This window comes from Anabrus simplex, chromosome 1, assembly GCF_040414725.1.
Source record: "Anabrus simplex isolate iqAnaSimp1 chromosome 1, ASM4041472v1, whole genome shotgun sequence".
Classification (NCBI taxonomy): Eukaryota; Metazoa; Arthropoda; class Insecta; order Orthoptera; family Tettigoniidae; genus Anabrus; species Anabrus simplex.
The window spans coordinates 1,764,418,524-1,764,432,983 of NC_090265.1; the positions used below are offsets into that span (position 1 = coordinate 1,764,418,524).

At 43.4% G+C, this 14,460-nt stretch overlaps 1 protein-coding gene across 3 annotated transcripts in view; it reads right to left on the reverse strand.

Annotated features, from left to right (window-relative positions):
- Positions 1-14,460, reverse strand: part of LOC136858755 (glutathione S-transferase 1-1) — a 94,806-nt gene that overhangs the window by 23,302 nt on the left and 57,044 nt on the right. For all 3 annotated transcript variants that reach the window (XM_067138525.2, XM_067138524.2, XM_067138526.2), the window contains exon 5: positions 1,143-1,307. In XM_067138525.2, coding sequence (XP_066994626.2) covers positions 1,143-1,307 — 165 coding nt within the window. The remainder of the gene's footprint in view (positions 1-1,142; positions 1,308-14,460) is intronic.

A 14,460-nucleotide genomic window follows, 5' to 3' on the forward strand; every position in this document is an offset into this window, starting at 1 on the left:
ATCCCATTTATGTGATTACCCCAATGAAGATCTTTCCTTATATTAACACCTAGATACTTACAATGATCCCCAAAAGGAACTTTCACCCTATCAACGCAGTAATTAAAACTGAGAGGACTTTTCCTATTTTTGGAACTCACAACCTGACTTTTAACCCCGTTTATCAACATACCATTGCCTGCTGTCCATCTCACAATATTTTCGAGGTCACGTTGCAGTTGCTCACAATCTTGTAACTTATTTATCACTCTATAGAGAATAACATCATCCGCAAAAAGCCTTACCTCCGATTCCACTCCTTTACTCATATCATTTATATATATAAGAAAACATAAAGGTCCGATAACACTGCCCTGAGGAACTCCCCTCTCAACTATTACAGGGTCAGACAAAGCTTCACCTACTCTAACTCTCTGAGATCTATTTCCTAGAAATATAGCAACCCATTCAGTCACTCTTTTGTCTAGTCCAATTGCACTCATTTTTGCCAGTAGTCTCCCATGATCCACCCTATCAAATGCTTTAGACAGGTCAATCGCGATACAGTCCATTTGTCCTCCAGAATCCAAAATATCTGCTATATCTTGCTGGAATCCTACAAGTTGAGCTTCAGTGGAATAATCTTTCCTAAAACCGAATTGCCTTCTATCGAACCAGTTATTAATTTCACAAACATGTCTAATATAATCAGAAAGAATGCCTTCCCAAAGCTTACATACAATGCATGTCAAACTTACTGGCCTGTAATTTTCAGCTTTATGTCTATCACCCTTTCCTTTATACACAGGGGCTACTATAGCAACTCTCCATTCATCTGGTCATCATTGAACTAAAACAGTCTATCAGCACACTTGAAGAGCAGCTGTTCAGTCATTCCTCTCACAACAAGCACAAATGTCCTGAACATTTTAAATTTCTTGTCAGCACACTTACGCGAATGTTAGTATTTTTTCAACATTTGAATTTTTACTAGGTCCACTGAACATGGAATACAGCTCCGAAAGCCATTTCTGGATGAAATGATTTTGACAAAGTGTGCTGATACAGACTGTGTGTTAAATCAAGAAATTGTAGCAAAAAAAAGAAACTTTCATCAGAAAATTCACTAAATTAGGTAAGTGCACATCTACAATTGAACTTACATCAGCAGTTGACACAGAAGAAACAACAGCAAAATCAGCAATGGTGAGGTTATTGCCAGCTACCCATTCCTGGTTCTCAAGAAATGTATCCAGAAATTCATAGGCTTCTTCTAGTTTCTTCAATTTGGCAGGATCAAAATCAGCACCAGCAAACATCACAGGATACTAGAAAATCATTTATAATATCACTTTAAAATAATCCCTTATATCAAATGTGTATATTTAATCTCAGTATCATATGAGGGTGGATCAAATATAAACGGCAGTTATTTTTTTAAATTTATTGCATCAAGCAAAAAGAATACACATATAGAGATCACTTTGTTACATAGTGTCCTGCATTTGATACACATTTTCTCCATCAGATTGGTAAGTTTCTGATGCCGTCCTGACAGAAAGAAGAAAACAGGTTTGTACTTTAAAGGTGGTAAGGAATGGTAAAGACCCACCTTATTATAATAGAGAAATAAAGAGACTAAGGAGGAGGTGCATATTGGAAAGAAATAGAGTTAGAAATGGCTGTGGAAGTAAGGAAATATTGAAGGAACTTACTAAGAAACTGAATCTAGCAAAGAAGGCAGCTAAGGATAACATAATGACAAGTATAATTGGCAGTCATACAAATTTTAGTCTAAAATGGAAGGATATGTATAGGTACTTTAAGGCAGAAACAGGTTCCAAGAAGAACACTGCAGAAATCATTAATGAACAAGGGGAGTGTGTATGTGAGGATCTTCAAAACGCAGAAGTATTCAGTCAGCAGTATGCAAAGATTGTTGGTTACAAGGATAATGTCCAGATAGAGAAGGTGACTAATGCTAAAGAAGTATTAAAATTTACGTATGATAACAATGAGATTTACAATAAGATACAAAAGTTGAAAACTAGAAAAGCGGCTGGAATTGATAAGATTTCTGGGGGTATACTAAAGACAATGTGTTGGGATATAGTACTATATCTGAAGTACTAATTTGATTATTGTTTGGTTGAAGGAGCTATACCAAATGAATGGAGAGTTGCTATATTAGCCCCTGTGTATAAAGGAAAGGGTGGTAGACAAAAAGCTGAAAATTACAGGCCAGTAAGTTTGACATGAGTTGCATGTAAGCTTTGGGAAGGCATTCTTTCTGATTATATTAGACATGTTTGCGAAATTAATAACTGGTTCGATAGAAGACAGTTCGGTTTTGGGAAAGGTTATTCCACTGAAGCTCAACTTGTAGGATTCCAGCAAGATATAGCAGATATCTTGGATTCAGGAGGACAAATGGCCTGTATCGCGATTGACCTGTCTAAAGTATTTGATAGGGTAGATCATGGGAGACTACTGTCAAAAATGCGTGCAATTGGACTAGACAAAAGAGTGACTGAATGGGTTGCTATATTTCTAGAAAATAGATCTCAGATAATTAGCGTAGGCGAAGCTTTACTGACTCTGTAATAATTAAGAGGGGAATTACTCAAGGCAGTACTTTTGGACCTTTATGTTTTCTGATATATATACATGATATGAGTAGGGAAGTGGAATCAGAGATAAGGCTTTTTGCAGATGATGTACTTCTGTATAGAGTAATAAATAAGTTACAAGATTGTGAGCAACTGCAACATGACCTCGATAAAGTTGTGAGATGGACAGTAGGAAATGGTATGTTGATAAACGGGGTTAAAAGTCAGATTGTGAGTTTCACAAATACGAAACGTCCCCTCGTTTTAATTACTGCGTTGATGCGGTGATAGTACCTTTGGGGGATCATTTTAAGTACACTGACTGACAGAGCAAACGCAACACCAAGAAGGAGTGGTCAGAACTTTATGCCAATTGCAGGGTAGACTGACGTCACAAAGGTATGCTCATGATGTGAAATGCGCCGCTGTGCTGCGCACGTAGCGAACGATAAATGGGACACGGCGTTGGCGAATGGCCCACTTCGTACCGTGATTTCTCAGCCGACAGTCATTGTAGAACGTGTTGTCGTGTGCCACAGGACACGTGTATAGCTAAGAATGCCAGGCCGCCGTCAACGGAGGCATTTCCAGCAGACAGACGACTTTACGAGGGGTATGGTGATCGGGCTGAGAAGGGCAGGTTGGTCGCTTCGTCAAATCGCAGCCGATACCCATAGGGATGTGTCCACGGTGCAGCGCCTGTGGCGAAGATGGTTGGCGCAGGGATATGTGGCACGTGCGAGGGGTCCAGGCGCAGCCCGAGTGACGTCAGCACGCGAGGATCGGCGCATCCGCCGCCAAGCGGTGGCAGCCCCGCACGCCACGTCAACCGCCATTCTTCAGCCTTCAGCATGTGCAAGACACCCTGGCTGTTCCAATATCGACCAGAACAATTTCCCGTCGATTGGTTGAAGGAGGCCTGCACTCCCGGCGTCCGCTCAGAAGACTACCATTGACTCCACAGCATAGACGTGCACGCCTGGCATGGTGCCGGGCTAGAGCGACTTGGATGAGGAAATGGCGGAACGTCGTGTTCTCCGATGAGTCACGCTTCTGTTCTGTCAGTGATAGTCACCGCAGACGAGTGTGGCGTCGGCGTGGAGAAAGGTCAAATCCGGCAGTAACTGTGGAGCGCCCTACCGCTAGACAACGCGGCATCATGGTTTGATGGTTTGGGGCGCTATTGCGTATGATTCCACGTCACCTCTAGTGCGTATTCAAGGCACGTTAAATGCCCACCGCTAGGTGCAGCATGTGCTGCGGCCGGTGGCACTCCCGTACCTTCAGGGGCTGCCCAATGCTCTGTTTTAGCAGGATAATGCCCGCCCACTCACTGCTCGCATCTCCCAACAGGCTCTACGAGGTGTACAGATGCTTCCGTGGCCAGCGTACTCCGGATCTCTCACCAATCGAACACGTGTGGGATCTCACTGGACGCCGTTTGCAAACTCTGCCCCAGCCTCGTACGGACGACCAACTGTGGCAAATGGTTGACAGAGAATGGAGAACCATCCCTCAGGACACCATCCGCAGTCTTATTGACTCTGTACCTCGACGTGTTTCTGCGTGCATCGCCGCTCGCGGTGGTCCTACATCCTACTGAGTCGATGCCGTGCGCATTGTGTAACCTGCATATCGGTTTGAAATAAACATCAATTATTCGTCCGTGCCGACTCTGTTTTTTTCCCAACTTTCATCCCTTTCGAACCACTCCTCCTTGGTGTTGCATTTGCTCTGTCAGTCAGTGTATCTAGGTGTTAATGTAAGGAAGATCTTCATTGGGGTAATCACATAAATGGGATTGTAAATAAAGGGCACAGATCTCTCCACATGGTTATGAGGGTGTTTAGGGGTTGTGGTAAGGATGTAAAGGAGAGGGCATATAAGTCTCTGGTAAGACCCCAACTAGAGTATGGTCCCAGTATATGGGACCCTCACGAAGATTACTTGATTCAAGGACTGGAAAAAATCCAAAGAAACGCAGCTCAATTTGTTCTGGGTGATTTCCGACAAAAGAGTAGCGTTACAAAAATGTTGCAAAGTTTTGGCTGGGAAGAATTGAGAGAAAGAAGACGAGCTGCTCGACTAACTGGTATGTTCCGAGCTGTCAGCGGAGAGATGGCGTGGAATGACATTAGTAGACGAATACGTTTCAGTGGCGTCTTTAAAAGTAGGAAAGATCACAATATGAGGATAAAGTTGGAATTCATGAGGACAGACTGGGGCAAATATTCATTTATAGGAAAGGGAGTTAGGGATTGGAATAACTTACCAAAGAAGATGTTCAACAAATTTCCAATTTCTTTGAAATCATTTAAGAAAGGCTAGGAAAAGACCAGATGGGAAATCTGCCACCTGGGCGACTGCCCTAAATGCAGATCAGTAGTGACTGATTGAAGAGGGACGAGTGCGGAGCCACTTGTTCACGAACTCTTCTATACTTGCATCATCATCATCGAATCGCTGTCCTCCTACGTCTTGTTTCAGTGGTCCAAATAAATGGTAGTTGCAGGGCGATAAATCTGAACTGTACGGGTGGTGTTTCAGAGGTGTCCAGTGAATTTCCTCCAGTTTTTCCTGCGTTAAAGCGGCGGTATGATGCCTTGCATTGTCATGGAGAAGAATGACGTTTCAGATCGGTTGCCGTCGTTGCTTGTTGCAATACGCAACTTTTGCTTCGCTTGTTGTTTAAAGGGGCCTAACATCGAAGTTCATCGGCCCAGCTTTTGCTTCATCCAAAATGCGACACTAATAAGTTGCATTAATTGTCGTTTGTTCGTGAAGAAAATCCACCAGCAAAACGCCCGCAGAGTCCCAGAAATCTTTTGCAAGCACTTTTCCAGCCGATGGACGTGTTTTGGCCTTGACCGGACCTGCTTCGTCTCTTGCCGACAGTCCATGCTTGCTTGCTTTAACTCTGGGATGTGATGAAACACCCAAGTTTCATCACAAGTCTCAATGTGATGCAAGAAATCCTCTCCTTCCTGTTTGTAGCGACGCAGGAGTCTCTGGCAAACTTCCCAGCGTCAAGTTTTTTGTTCCTTGTTGACGAGACGAGGAACCCACCTGGCAGACAATTTTCTGAAATAGAGTTCATCTCGGATGATGGTTTGAACACTTCTGTAACTTATTCCTACGGCTAAAACAATCTGCTGAATTTTTATTCGCCGATCTTCACCAATAATATCACGAATGGCAACAATGTTGTTTGCAGTGATGCTTGTCCGCAGTCTCCTTTCATGAGGTTCATTTTCCACAGCTTCTCTTCCTGCCACAAATGTTTTAGCTCTCTCATACACTCGAGTCTGTGGAAGTGTTTCTTCCCCAAACTGTGCGCGGAGCCGTCTCAAAATTTCGGAAGTTTTGGTGCCCTTTTGTTGTGAGAAATTTGATAATGACGCGTTGCGCACCAGAGGTATGCACCTCTTGATCACTCATGGCGTACTGAAGCAGCCCAGCTCTCCACCGTCGTTCGTGCGCACAAGCCCCTTCTCTAGACACCCCCACCAACATCCTGGCAAAGCCCCATCTCAGAATTTTTACTAAAAACAGCAGCAGTACATTCAAATTCCCGTTCATATTTGATCTGCCTTCACAGCTACAGTATTAGTCTTTAACGTGGAGTGTGGGTTCCTTCCTTTGCCTGGGAGAAAATTCCTAGGAACAAAGGCGGTTGGGCATAGAGCTAACCATTCCATCCCACTTTATGCTGAGGTTACAGGTGGTAGAAATCTTTACCTCCTACTCCTCCAAGGGACATCATGGCCTGTATGGACTTTTCTTTGCTTCTTTCTATGAGCAAAATAATCTATGAAAAATATAAAAATTATTTGTTTGCTAATCTTCAATGCGCGGCTGTGAGCTTGCATCCGGGAGATAGTGGGTTCGAACCCCACTGTCGGCAGCCCTGAAGATGGTTTTCCGTGGTTTCACATTTTTACACCAGGCAAATTTTGGGGCTGTACCTTAAGTAAGGCCACGGCCGCTTCTTTCCAACTCCTAGGCCTTTCCTTTCCCATCGTCGCCATAAGACCTATCTGTGTCGGTGCGACGTACAGCCGCTAACAAGAAAACATCTTCAATGTACTCAAAAACCACTGGATCGATTTTGCTGAAAATTTTGTAATTTGTTCTTATTAGTCCTGAGAGAGTTTAGGAAGTGGTTTGAAGAAACTTAGTTACCTTATCACACAGCATCTTCTAAAACAGATCTACTAGTCTTTAGTTCATAGTCACCTACAATATCTGAATGTTATCTGGACGCGTCTAAGAAGTTTGACTTGAATGAGCTAATGGTAGTGCAGAATAGAGCTGTTAGAAATATTCTCAAACCTCCCTACCTAACGCCAATCAAATATCTATACCCAAGTGCTAAAATACCACCCCTATGCATGAATACAGAATTCAGTGCAGCCATACTCATGTATAAAATAAAACATAAATCAGTACACCATAACTCTACATATACCCTGAATTCTGACAACGAATTTGCCTATGAATATGGTATAAACAGCATGACGTTCTCTGCAATCCAAGTATTTAATAACATCCCTGTGGAGGTAAAAACAGCACCAACATTGGCAACATTCAAATAAAGAGTCAAGCGTTATTTGTGGTAAAGCTCCAGTGCTGCTTAATTCAAAATATCAGTTGTCACTGAGGTCATTCTCCCAAACAATCTTGCAAAATGTCCGGATCTATTCTTGTACCTCTGCAACTCTTATGTTATGCAAATATAAATACTCTGTAAATACAGTCAGAAATATTTCTCTGTAATCATCATATTAGCCTCCGTGGCTCAGGTTGCATCACACCGGCCTCTCACCGCTGGGTTCCGTGGTTCAAATCCCGGTCACTGCATGTGCGATTTGTGCTGGACAAAGCGGAGGCGGTACAGGTTTTTCTCCGGGCAATCCGGTTTTCCCTGTCATTTTTCATTCCATCAACATTCTCCACTATCATTCCATCTGTCATTCATTAATCATTGCCCCAGAGGAGTGCGGGAGGCTTTGGCAGCCGGCAAGATTCCCGTCCTCGCCGCTAGATGGGGCTTCATTCATTCCATTCCTGACCCGGTCGCATGACTGGAAACAGGCTGTGGATTTTCATTTTCAATCCTCATATTGATGATGAACATAGTTCATATATTGTAAGCGTTTATATGCTCAACCACTAATATACACAAACGATATTTTGTTATGTAAGTGCCCGCCAGTATGCAATGTCCTGTACAATTCCTATGTATGAGCCTGCAGGCTCGTTGGAATTAACTGAAATAAATAAATGAATTAATGATAGCTAGTTTTTTATGATGGGTAATTGTATGCAGTTAATTTAATTACAAAGCTGCTCCAAGATTTGGATCGACCTTGATGGTCAGATTGTCGCTATGCATCAGCGACTTGCTCTGTATCATGGTAGACCAGTAAGAAATGCTGTACTGTATGTAGGAGGATGGGAACACGCCGCCACGTTTTGTGAAGTGCCTTTCCACATCTCCTCCTAAACCACTGACGCAATTGCAACCAAACTTTGTATACGTATGACTTACTATCTCGTGACAAATACTGTGGGGGTAAGCCACCCCTAGCACCCATAGGGGTGGGAGTGGGAAGGGGGTAGCATATAAAAATAATTAAAAATAGTGTTGAAACCATAGTTTCCGGGGTCTCTGAGATGAACAGTGACACTATGGATGCCGTTTAAGTCAAAGTTCAGCCCCCATCAGCATGGAGGGTGAGAAGAAGATATCGAAAAATGGCCGAGATTATGGATGTATGTTACAGCATAGTTCTCAACCAATCTTAGTACACATATGACTCACTATCTGAAGAAAAATACTGTAGTGATAAGACACCACTAGTAGCCCTGGGGGCAGGGGGTGGTCAGGGATGAAATATAAAAATAATAGAAAACGCCCAATTTAAATGCACAGTTCATAGGTTTTGGGGTCACTGAGATGAATAGTGACACTCTGGATGTCGTTTAAGTCCAAGTCCAGCTCCCATCAGCATAGTGGGTGAGAAGAAAATGTCCAAAAATGACCAAGATTATGGATGAATGTATCTTCCAGCATAGCTCTCAACCAAACTTAGTACACACATAATTCACTATCGCTCTTCCTGAAACATTTTCGTCACACCTTCAATGTTTTCCTCAGTCATTGATTCAGACGGTCGCCCAGAACGAGGATCGTCTTCAACCCCAAAATTTCCCCTCCGAAACTCTTTGTACCAGCGGAAAATTGTTGTCCAATGTGGACAGTCTCTCCCCCGCACAGGAGTCATTTCCTCCAGGCACTGGTCAACAGTTAATCCACGAGCAAATTTGTAGCGGATAATTGCGCGATATTCACCTTTAGAACACAATGACATCTTAACTTGCTTTCAATCTCCCTGCTTGGTAACAACTGGTGTGGGGCCGATGACCTTCGATGTTAGGCCCCTTTAAACAACAAGTAAGCATCAACAACTGGTGTGAAGGTCGCGCCTTGCTGTCTTCTAGACCGATTTTCATCCCTCTTTTCATCCCTCACCATAACAGGGGTGTCCAGCCAACCGTTTTTGCGAATTGCAAAACTTTCCTAGTGCCCTTTGTACGTAATGTACAGAAAACAACACGGTTCAACCCGGAAAATAAACTAAATAATACCACCTTCAGTCCTTTTAACCCCCACCATATTTAAGTGGTTTTTTTTTTTTCGAAAACGAAATAATACATGTTTACTTTTAAAAGAGATTATAAAAACAACTTCACGTCTGTAACATGTAAAGTTTTTGAGATATACTGTAGATATGCTCAGGGATTGTGTGTACCAGTTTTGGTTGGCAGCTAGGCCCGAATGTACACGCATAATCTCTGCTGCTGTTAAATCCTGGAGCTGACGTTGTCATGGTTACGGCAGTTCATTTCTTTATCCTATTCCTAGAGCAGCGGTGGTGTGGTGCCAATATCTCCATAACGGTTGGTTTTAGATCCTTAAAACATTTTTTTCGGGCCCATAGGGGTCACCGAGTTGGTTTTTTTTGCGTCGAGAGGCTTAAAATGAGCTTTGTCTCGTCCTTGTGCAACAAATTCGATATTTCGCCTATATTAGCCTCTTATTCTTATACCTCCCCCCGTTGCCCCCCCCCCCTTCGAATTGCATTGAAAATAAAATATAGAATATAGCACTCAGGGATAATGTATCATTATATTAGTTAAAGAATGTTTAGAATCGGTCCAGTAGTGTCTGAGATGATTACCCTCCAGATATAAACAACCTCACGAAATTCGCACTCTCTCTTTATTATATCAGTATAGATATAATTGGTCCATTACTGGATATTATAAATTCTCCAGCTAGTGACTGAGGTATGAGTGATGCTAGTAATACCATTGCTTATGCAGCCAGTCCCTGTTATGAACGGTGTGAAAATATCGGTCATAAGGTCAGTTGGTGCATGCATTTCAGTGGGCTTGGCAGAATGATATGTAATAGGAGCGGCTGGCTCGGTGAGGAAAGCAACGGGAAACTACCTCACTCCTCATTTCCCTAGTACGCCTCTTCAGTGACGCCTAGGCTATTTATGACTGCTGTTGGCGAAGCTGCAGAGGATCAAACCAGCCTTTGGGCTGAATACCCAACATACATACATACATACAACTCATTTTTGTTGCCAGCATTTCGACCCAGTGTGCCAATTTGGGCTCATTAGTTGGTAACTAGCAAAAGAGACAAAGTGTCTCCTAGTGCATTGGCACTGCCGGTGGATCTAAGTAGCCTACGCAGTGGGCTGCAAGGTATGCACTAGCAATGCGATCGACCTCGCTATTGGACATATCCAATAGCAGCTTCTCCTACTAATTTTGCTCGGCCGGGTTGCTCGTCAACTATAATCAGCTTTCCGCCGACCTCACAAAGCAAGTGGCCGAACTTCGCATTGGACGTGTGCCATGTCCACTACCACCACCACAACGACTACCACGACCTCCACCTTCACCCTTCAATGCCTCCCTCTCACATCTTTAACCTACTCCCATCCCTCCCCAGTAATGTCTTCATCTGTTCCTATGCAACTCATCTCTGAACGCCCTAGCCTTCTACGTATCCCATCTCGCTACTTCCATCACCAGCGAATCACCGAAACGCCTGCATCAACTACCGCATCCGTCGCACCGTCAACTTTGTCACTACAACCCCCACCACCACCCCCACCACCGTCTCAACCCGCAATGTTTAGCTGCATTCTTCGCGGAGTTTCCACAACCATCACCGAACAAGAAGTCCTCCACGAACTTCATGTAACAGGAGACCCAGCACGGCGGGTGTTCCGCATACTGAACTCTTCTGGACCGACTACCTTAGTACGTCTCCATCTACCGACAGAAGACGCAGTCCATCGCCTCATCGCCAGTGGAGCTCACATCTATCGACGCCATTATCCAGTGGAACTCTCTCACTCTCCCATCCTCGACCTTTCTCCAGACATCCCTCCGTCGCTACACATCATCGCACTCGGCCAGCTCATCCTCCCTATCAACGTCGTCACTACGTACCGCAACTCGCTCCTTCATCTACCCATCTCCACATCCAGATCTGTATAGACTCCTCACAACTTCCCTCAGTCACATCGCCGCAGCGCTACAACTCCTCAACCCATCCTTCCACTTTGGCACTCCCGTCTATCCTCCCCTCCGTCTCTACAACCACTTATCTTCGCATCTCCCTAGCCAAGAGACCCCACTATTCCTTTCACATGACTTTGCTACGTCGTTTTACCCATCTTTCTCCTTCATCACACCTTACTCTTTCTACGCATCTCCCGGCCCGAGAAAGCGCGTAACGCTCTAGGGGGCCCTCCCTGCCCTTCCGGAGGGGAATGAAAACTTCTTCAACAACAACTAGTCATGCGTCTTGGTATATGTACTAGTTACCAACTGATGAGCCAAAATTTGGCACACTGGAGTAAAATATTGGCAACAGGAATGAGTTAGCTGGAAAAGTTATTATGTCCAATAACGGACCAATTATATTGGTATTATGGATGTGTGTATGTTCTAGCATAGTTCTTAACCAAACTTGATACACACGACTTACTATCTGCAAAAAATACTGTTGGGGTAAGACACCATTAGCACCCCAACGGGGGGGGGGGGGTTGATATGTAAAAATAAGCGAAAACGACGGATATCAGTGTTGAATCCATCGCTGAGATGAATTGTGACACTGTGGATGCCGTTTAAGTCCATGTTCAGCATCCATCAGCATGAGGGTTGAGAATAACAATGTTATTGGCTTTACGGTCCATTAACTACCGTTTTCAGAGACGCCGAGGTGCTGGAATTTAGTTCCGCAAGAGTTCTTTTACGTGCCACTACATCTACAGACATGAGGCTGACATATTTGAACACAGATTAGATGTAAGGCTTTTCAGACGTTTGCTCTATTAACCAGCGTTTCGTCTTAGGTCTGACACTAGACTCATCACAGTGGGATGTGTCAGACCCTACCCACTGACGCCGGGGTGTATGCAGGTGAACTTATCAGCAGCCCGTTATAAGAGGCACAGTCTGATAACTGCATACGGGAGATAAAACTCCACAATGGAATTATTGCCCGCCTGGCTATTCCGAATTGAAAATTCTAGTTCCCATGGAGGGAATTAAATATTTTTCACCAATAGAGCTTGTCAAAAACAGATTAGATGTAAGGCTTTTCAGCCGTTTGCTCTATTAACCAGCGTTTGAACACCTTCAAACATTACCGGACTGGGGATCAAATATGCCGAGTTGAGGTCAGAAGGCGAGCGCTTCAAATGTCTGAACCACTCAGTCCGGCATGGGAGTTGAGAAGGGGTGAACAATAATATGCCCAAAATGGCCGATATTTTTATTTAATCCACATTTTTCGGGGTCCCTAGCATGATTGGTACCAATCCCAGTGACAGTTGGAATCGTGTACATCATTTCTACAGCGCGAGGCATACACACAGTTACAATCTATTTTTCTATAGATACTGTAAGCTACTTTCGTAACAAGCTAGGCAGCCACGAGGAAATAGTTTAACACAAAATTATAATCTCAAACTGAAACTCAAAGTTAAAAATATAACAATAATTCTAAATTTACAAAAGAGTTAATAAACAATCAGTCAACGTCACAAAAAGGAAATCTACTCCGTAGCACTATAGTCTTCAAAAACCTTGGCCTACCAAGCGACCGCTGCTCAGCCTGAAGGCTTGCAGATTACGAGGTGTCGTGTGGTCATCACGATGAATCCATTCGGCCGTTATTCATGGCTTTCTAGACCGGCGCCGCTATCTCACCGTCAGATAGCTCCTCAGTTCTAATCATGTAGGCTGAATGGACCTCGAACTAGCCCTCAAACCCAGGTGAAAATCCCTGACCTGGCAGGGAATCGAAACCCAAGGACTCCGGGTAATCAAACAGTTAATACAAATTCTAAAATTACAAAGTCAAAAAAGTGTCTGAGCAAAGCCGGGTAATATAGCTAGATGCATTACAAATTCAAAGACCGCAATGTAGTATTCGGTTAAGCTAAGAAGTTCTGTTCAAGGAGATTTAATTACATCTTTTTATTACAGGTCACTTAGTATGGGTTTTGCATCAAAATGGTGAAGTGAATTCAGAGCCATAGATAGCTCTTAGTTTGTAACATCGAGTGTAGGTTCCCTTCTTTGTCAGTCAGAAAAGTACTGCTAATTTTATCATCATCACACTTTCCTTTAATTCAGATAACGTACCTATTTTATAATACTGTCCGATTGTTTTTAAAATTCTAGTATACAGTGTATGATGTGTATGCTAGGTAAGGTTCTAGCACGGCCTAGTATAGCCTTCACAGCTGATCTGATGTGGTGTTCTCGAAGCCACACTTAAGCTCTAGTAAAGTTGGCTGAGATGCAGAATTTCTTCTTCTTATGACGCCGTCTCCCTCCGAAGATTGGCCATCTAGTTGATTATGATTACATGCGAAACGGCAGCACGGAAGATTTCTATCGACGTATGTCCATACCACCGCCGCAATTCTTTCAGCCAGGAATGTCTCCGTCTTCCCACAGATCTTTTCCCATCAGTGTCCCCTTGAATGATCAGTCGGAGAAGTTCATATCGTTCAACTCTCATGATGTGCCCGAGGTAGCTGAGCTTACGCTCCTTGATGGTTATGAGAAGCTCATTCTTCTTGTTCAAGATGTTGAGAACTTCTTCATTTGTCTTCTTTTCTGCCCAAGATATTCGGAGTATTCTTCTGTATAAGTAATTTCAAAAGATTCAATCCGTTTCTCCAATAAAGGGCTGAGCGTCCACCCCTCGAAACCATACAGAAGTAGAGGAAAGACATAACAACGTAGCATTCGAACTCTGAGCTGGAGGTTGAGTTTACGGCTGGTGAATAAGGTCCTCATGGTATTGAACATCTTTTTTGCTTGTCCAATCCTGGATAAGGTTTCACATTTTGAATCACAATGCTGGTTCACTAGAGTCCCATGATATTTGATGGAAGATACTTGTTGGACGATGTTGTTATTGATGTAAAGGGAGGACTGTTTTCGAAAATACAATCAGCTTGGTCTTGTTAATATTCAAGGATAAACCGTAAGTTTCACTGGTCCTCACGATGTTGTTTATAATGATTTGAAGATCGCTAGGGTTGCTGGCTAAAACAATCGTGTCATCAACAAATCGGATGTTATTAATGACATAGCCGTTGATGTTGATACCTAGATTAACATCTTCCATAGCCTCTCTGAACACAGCTTCAGAGTAGATGTTCAAAAGGAGTGGGGACAAGACACATCCCTGGCGGACACCTCTTCGTATAGCTATGTCCTCAATAGTAGTTCCTTCTATTTCGACCTCTGCGGTTTG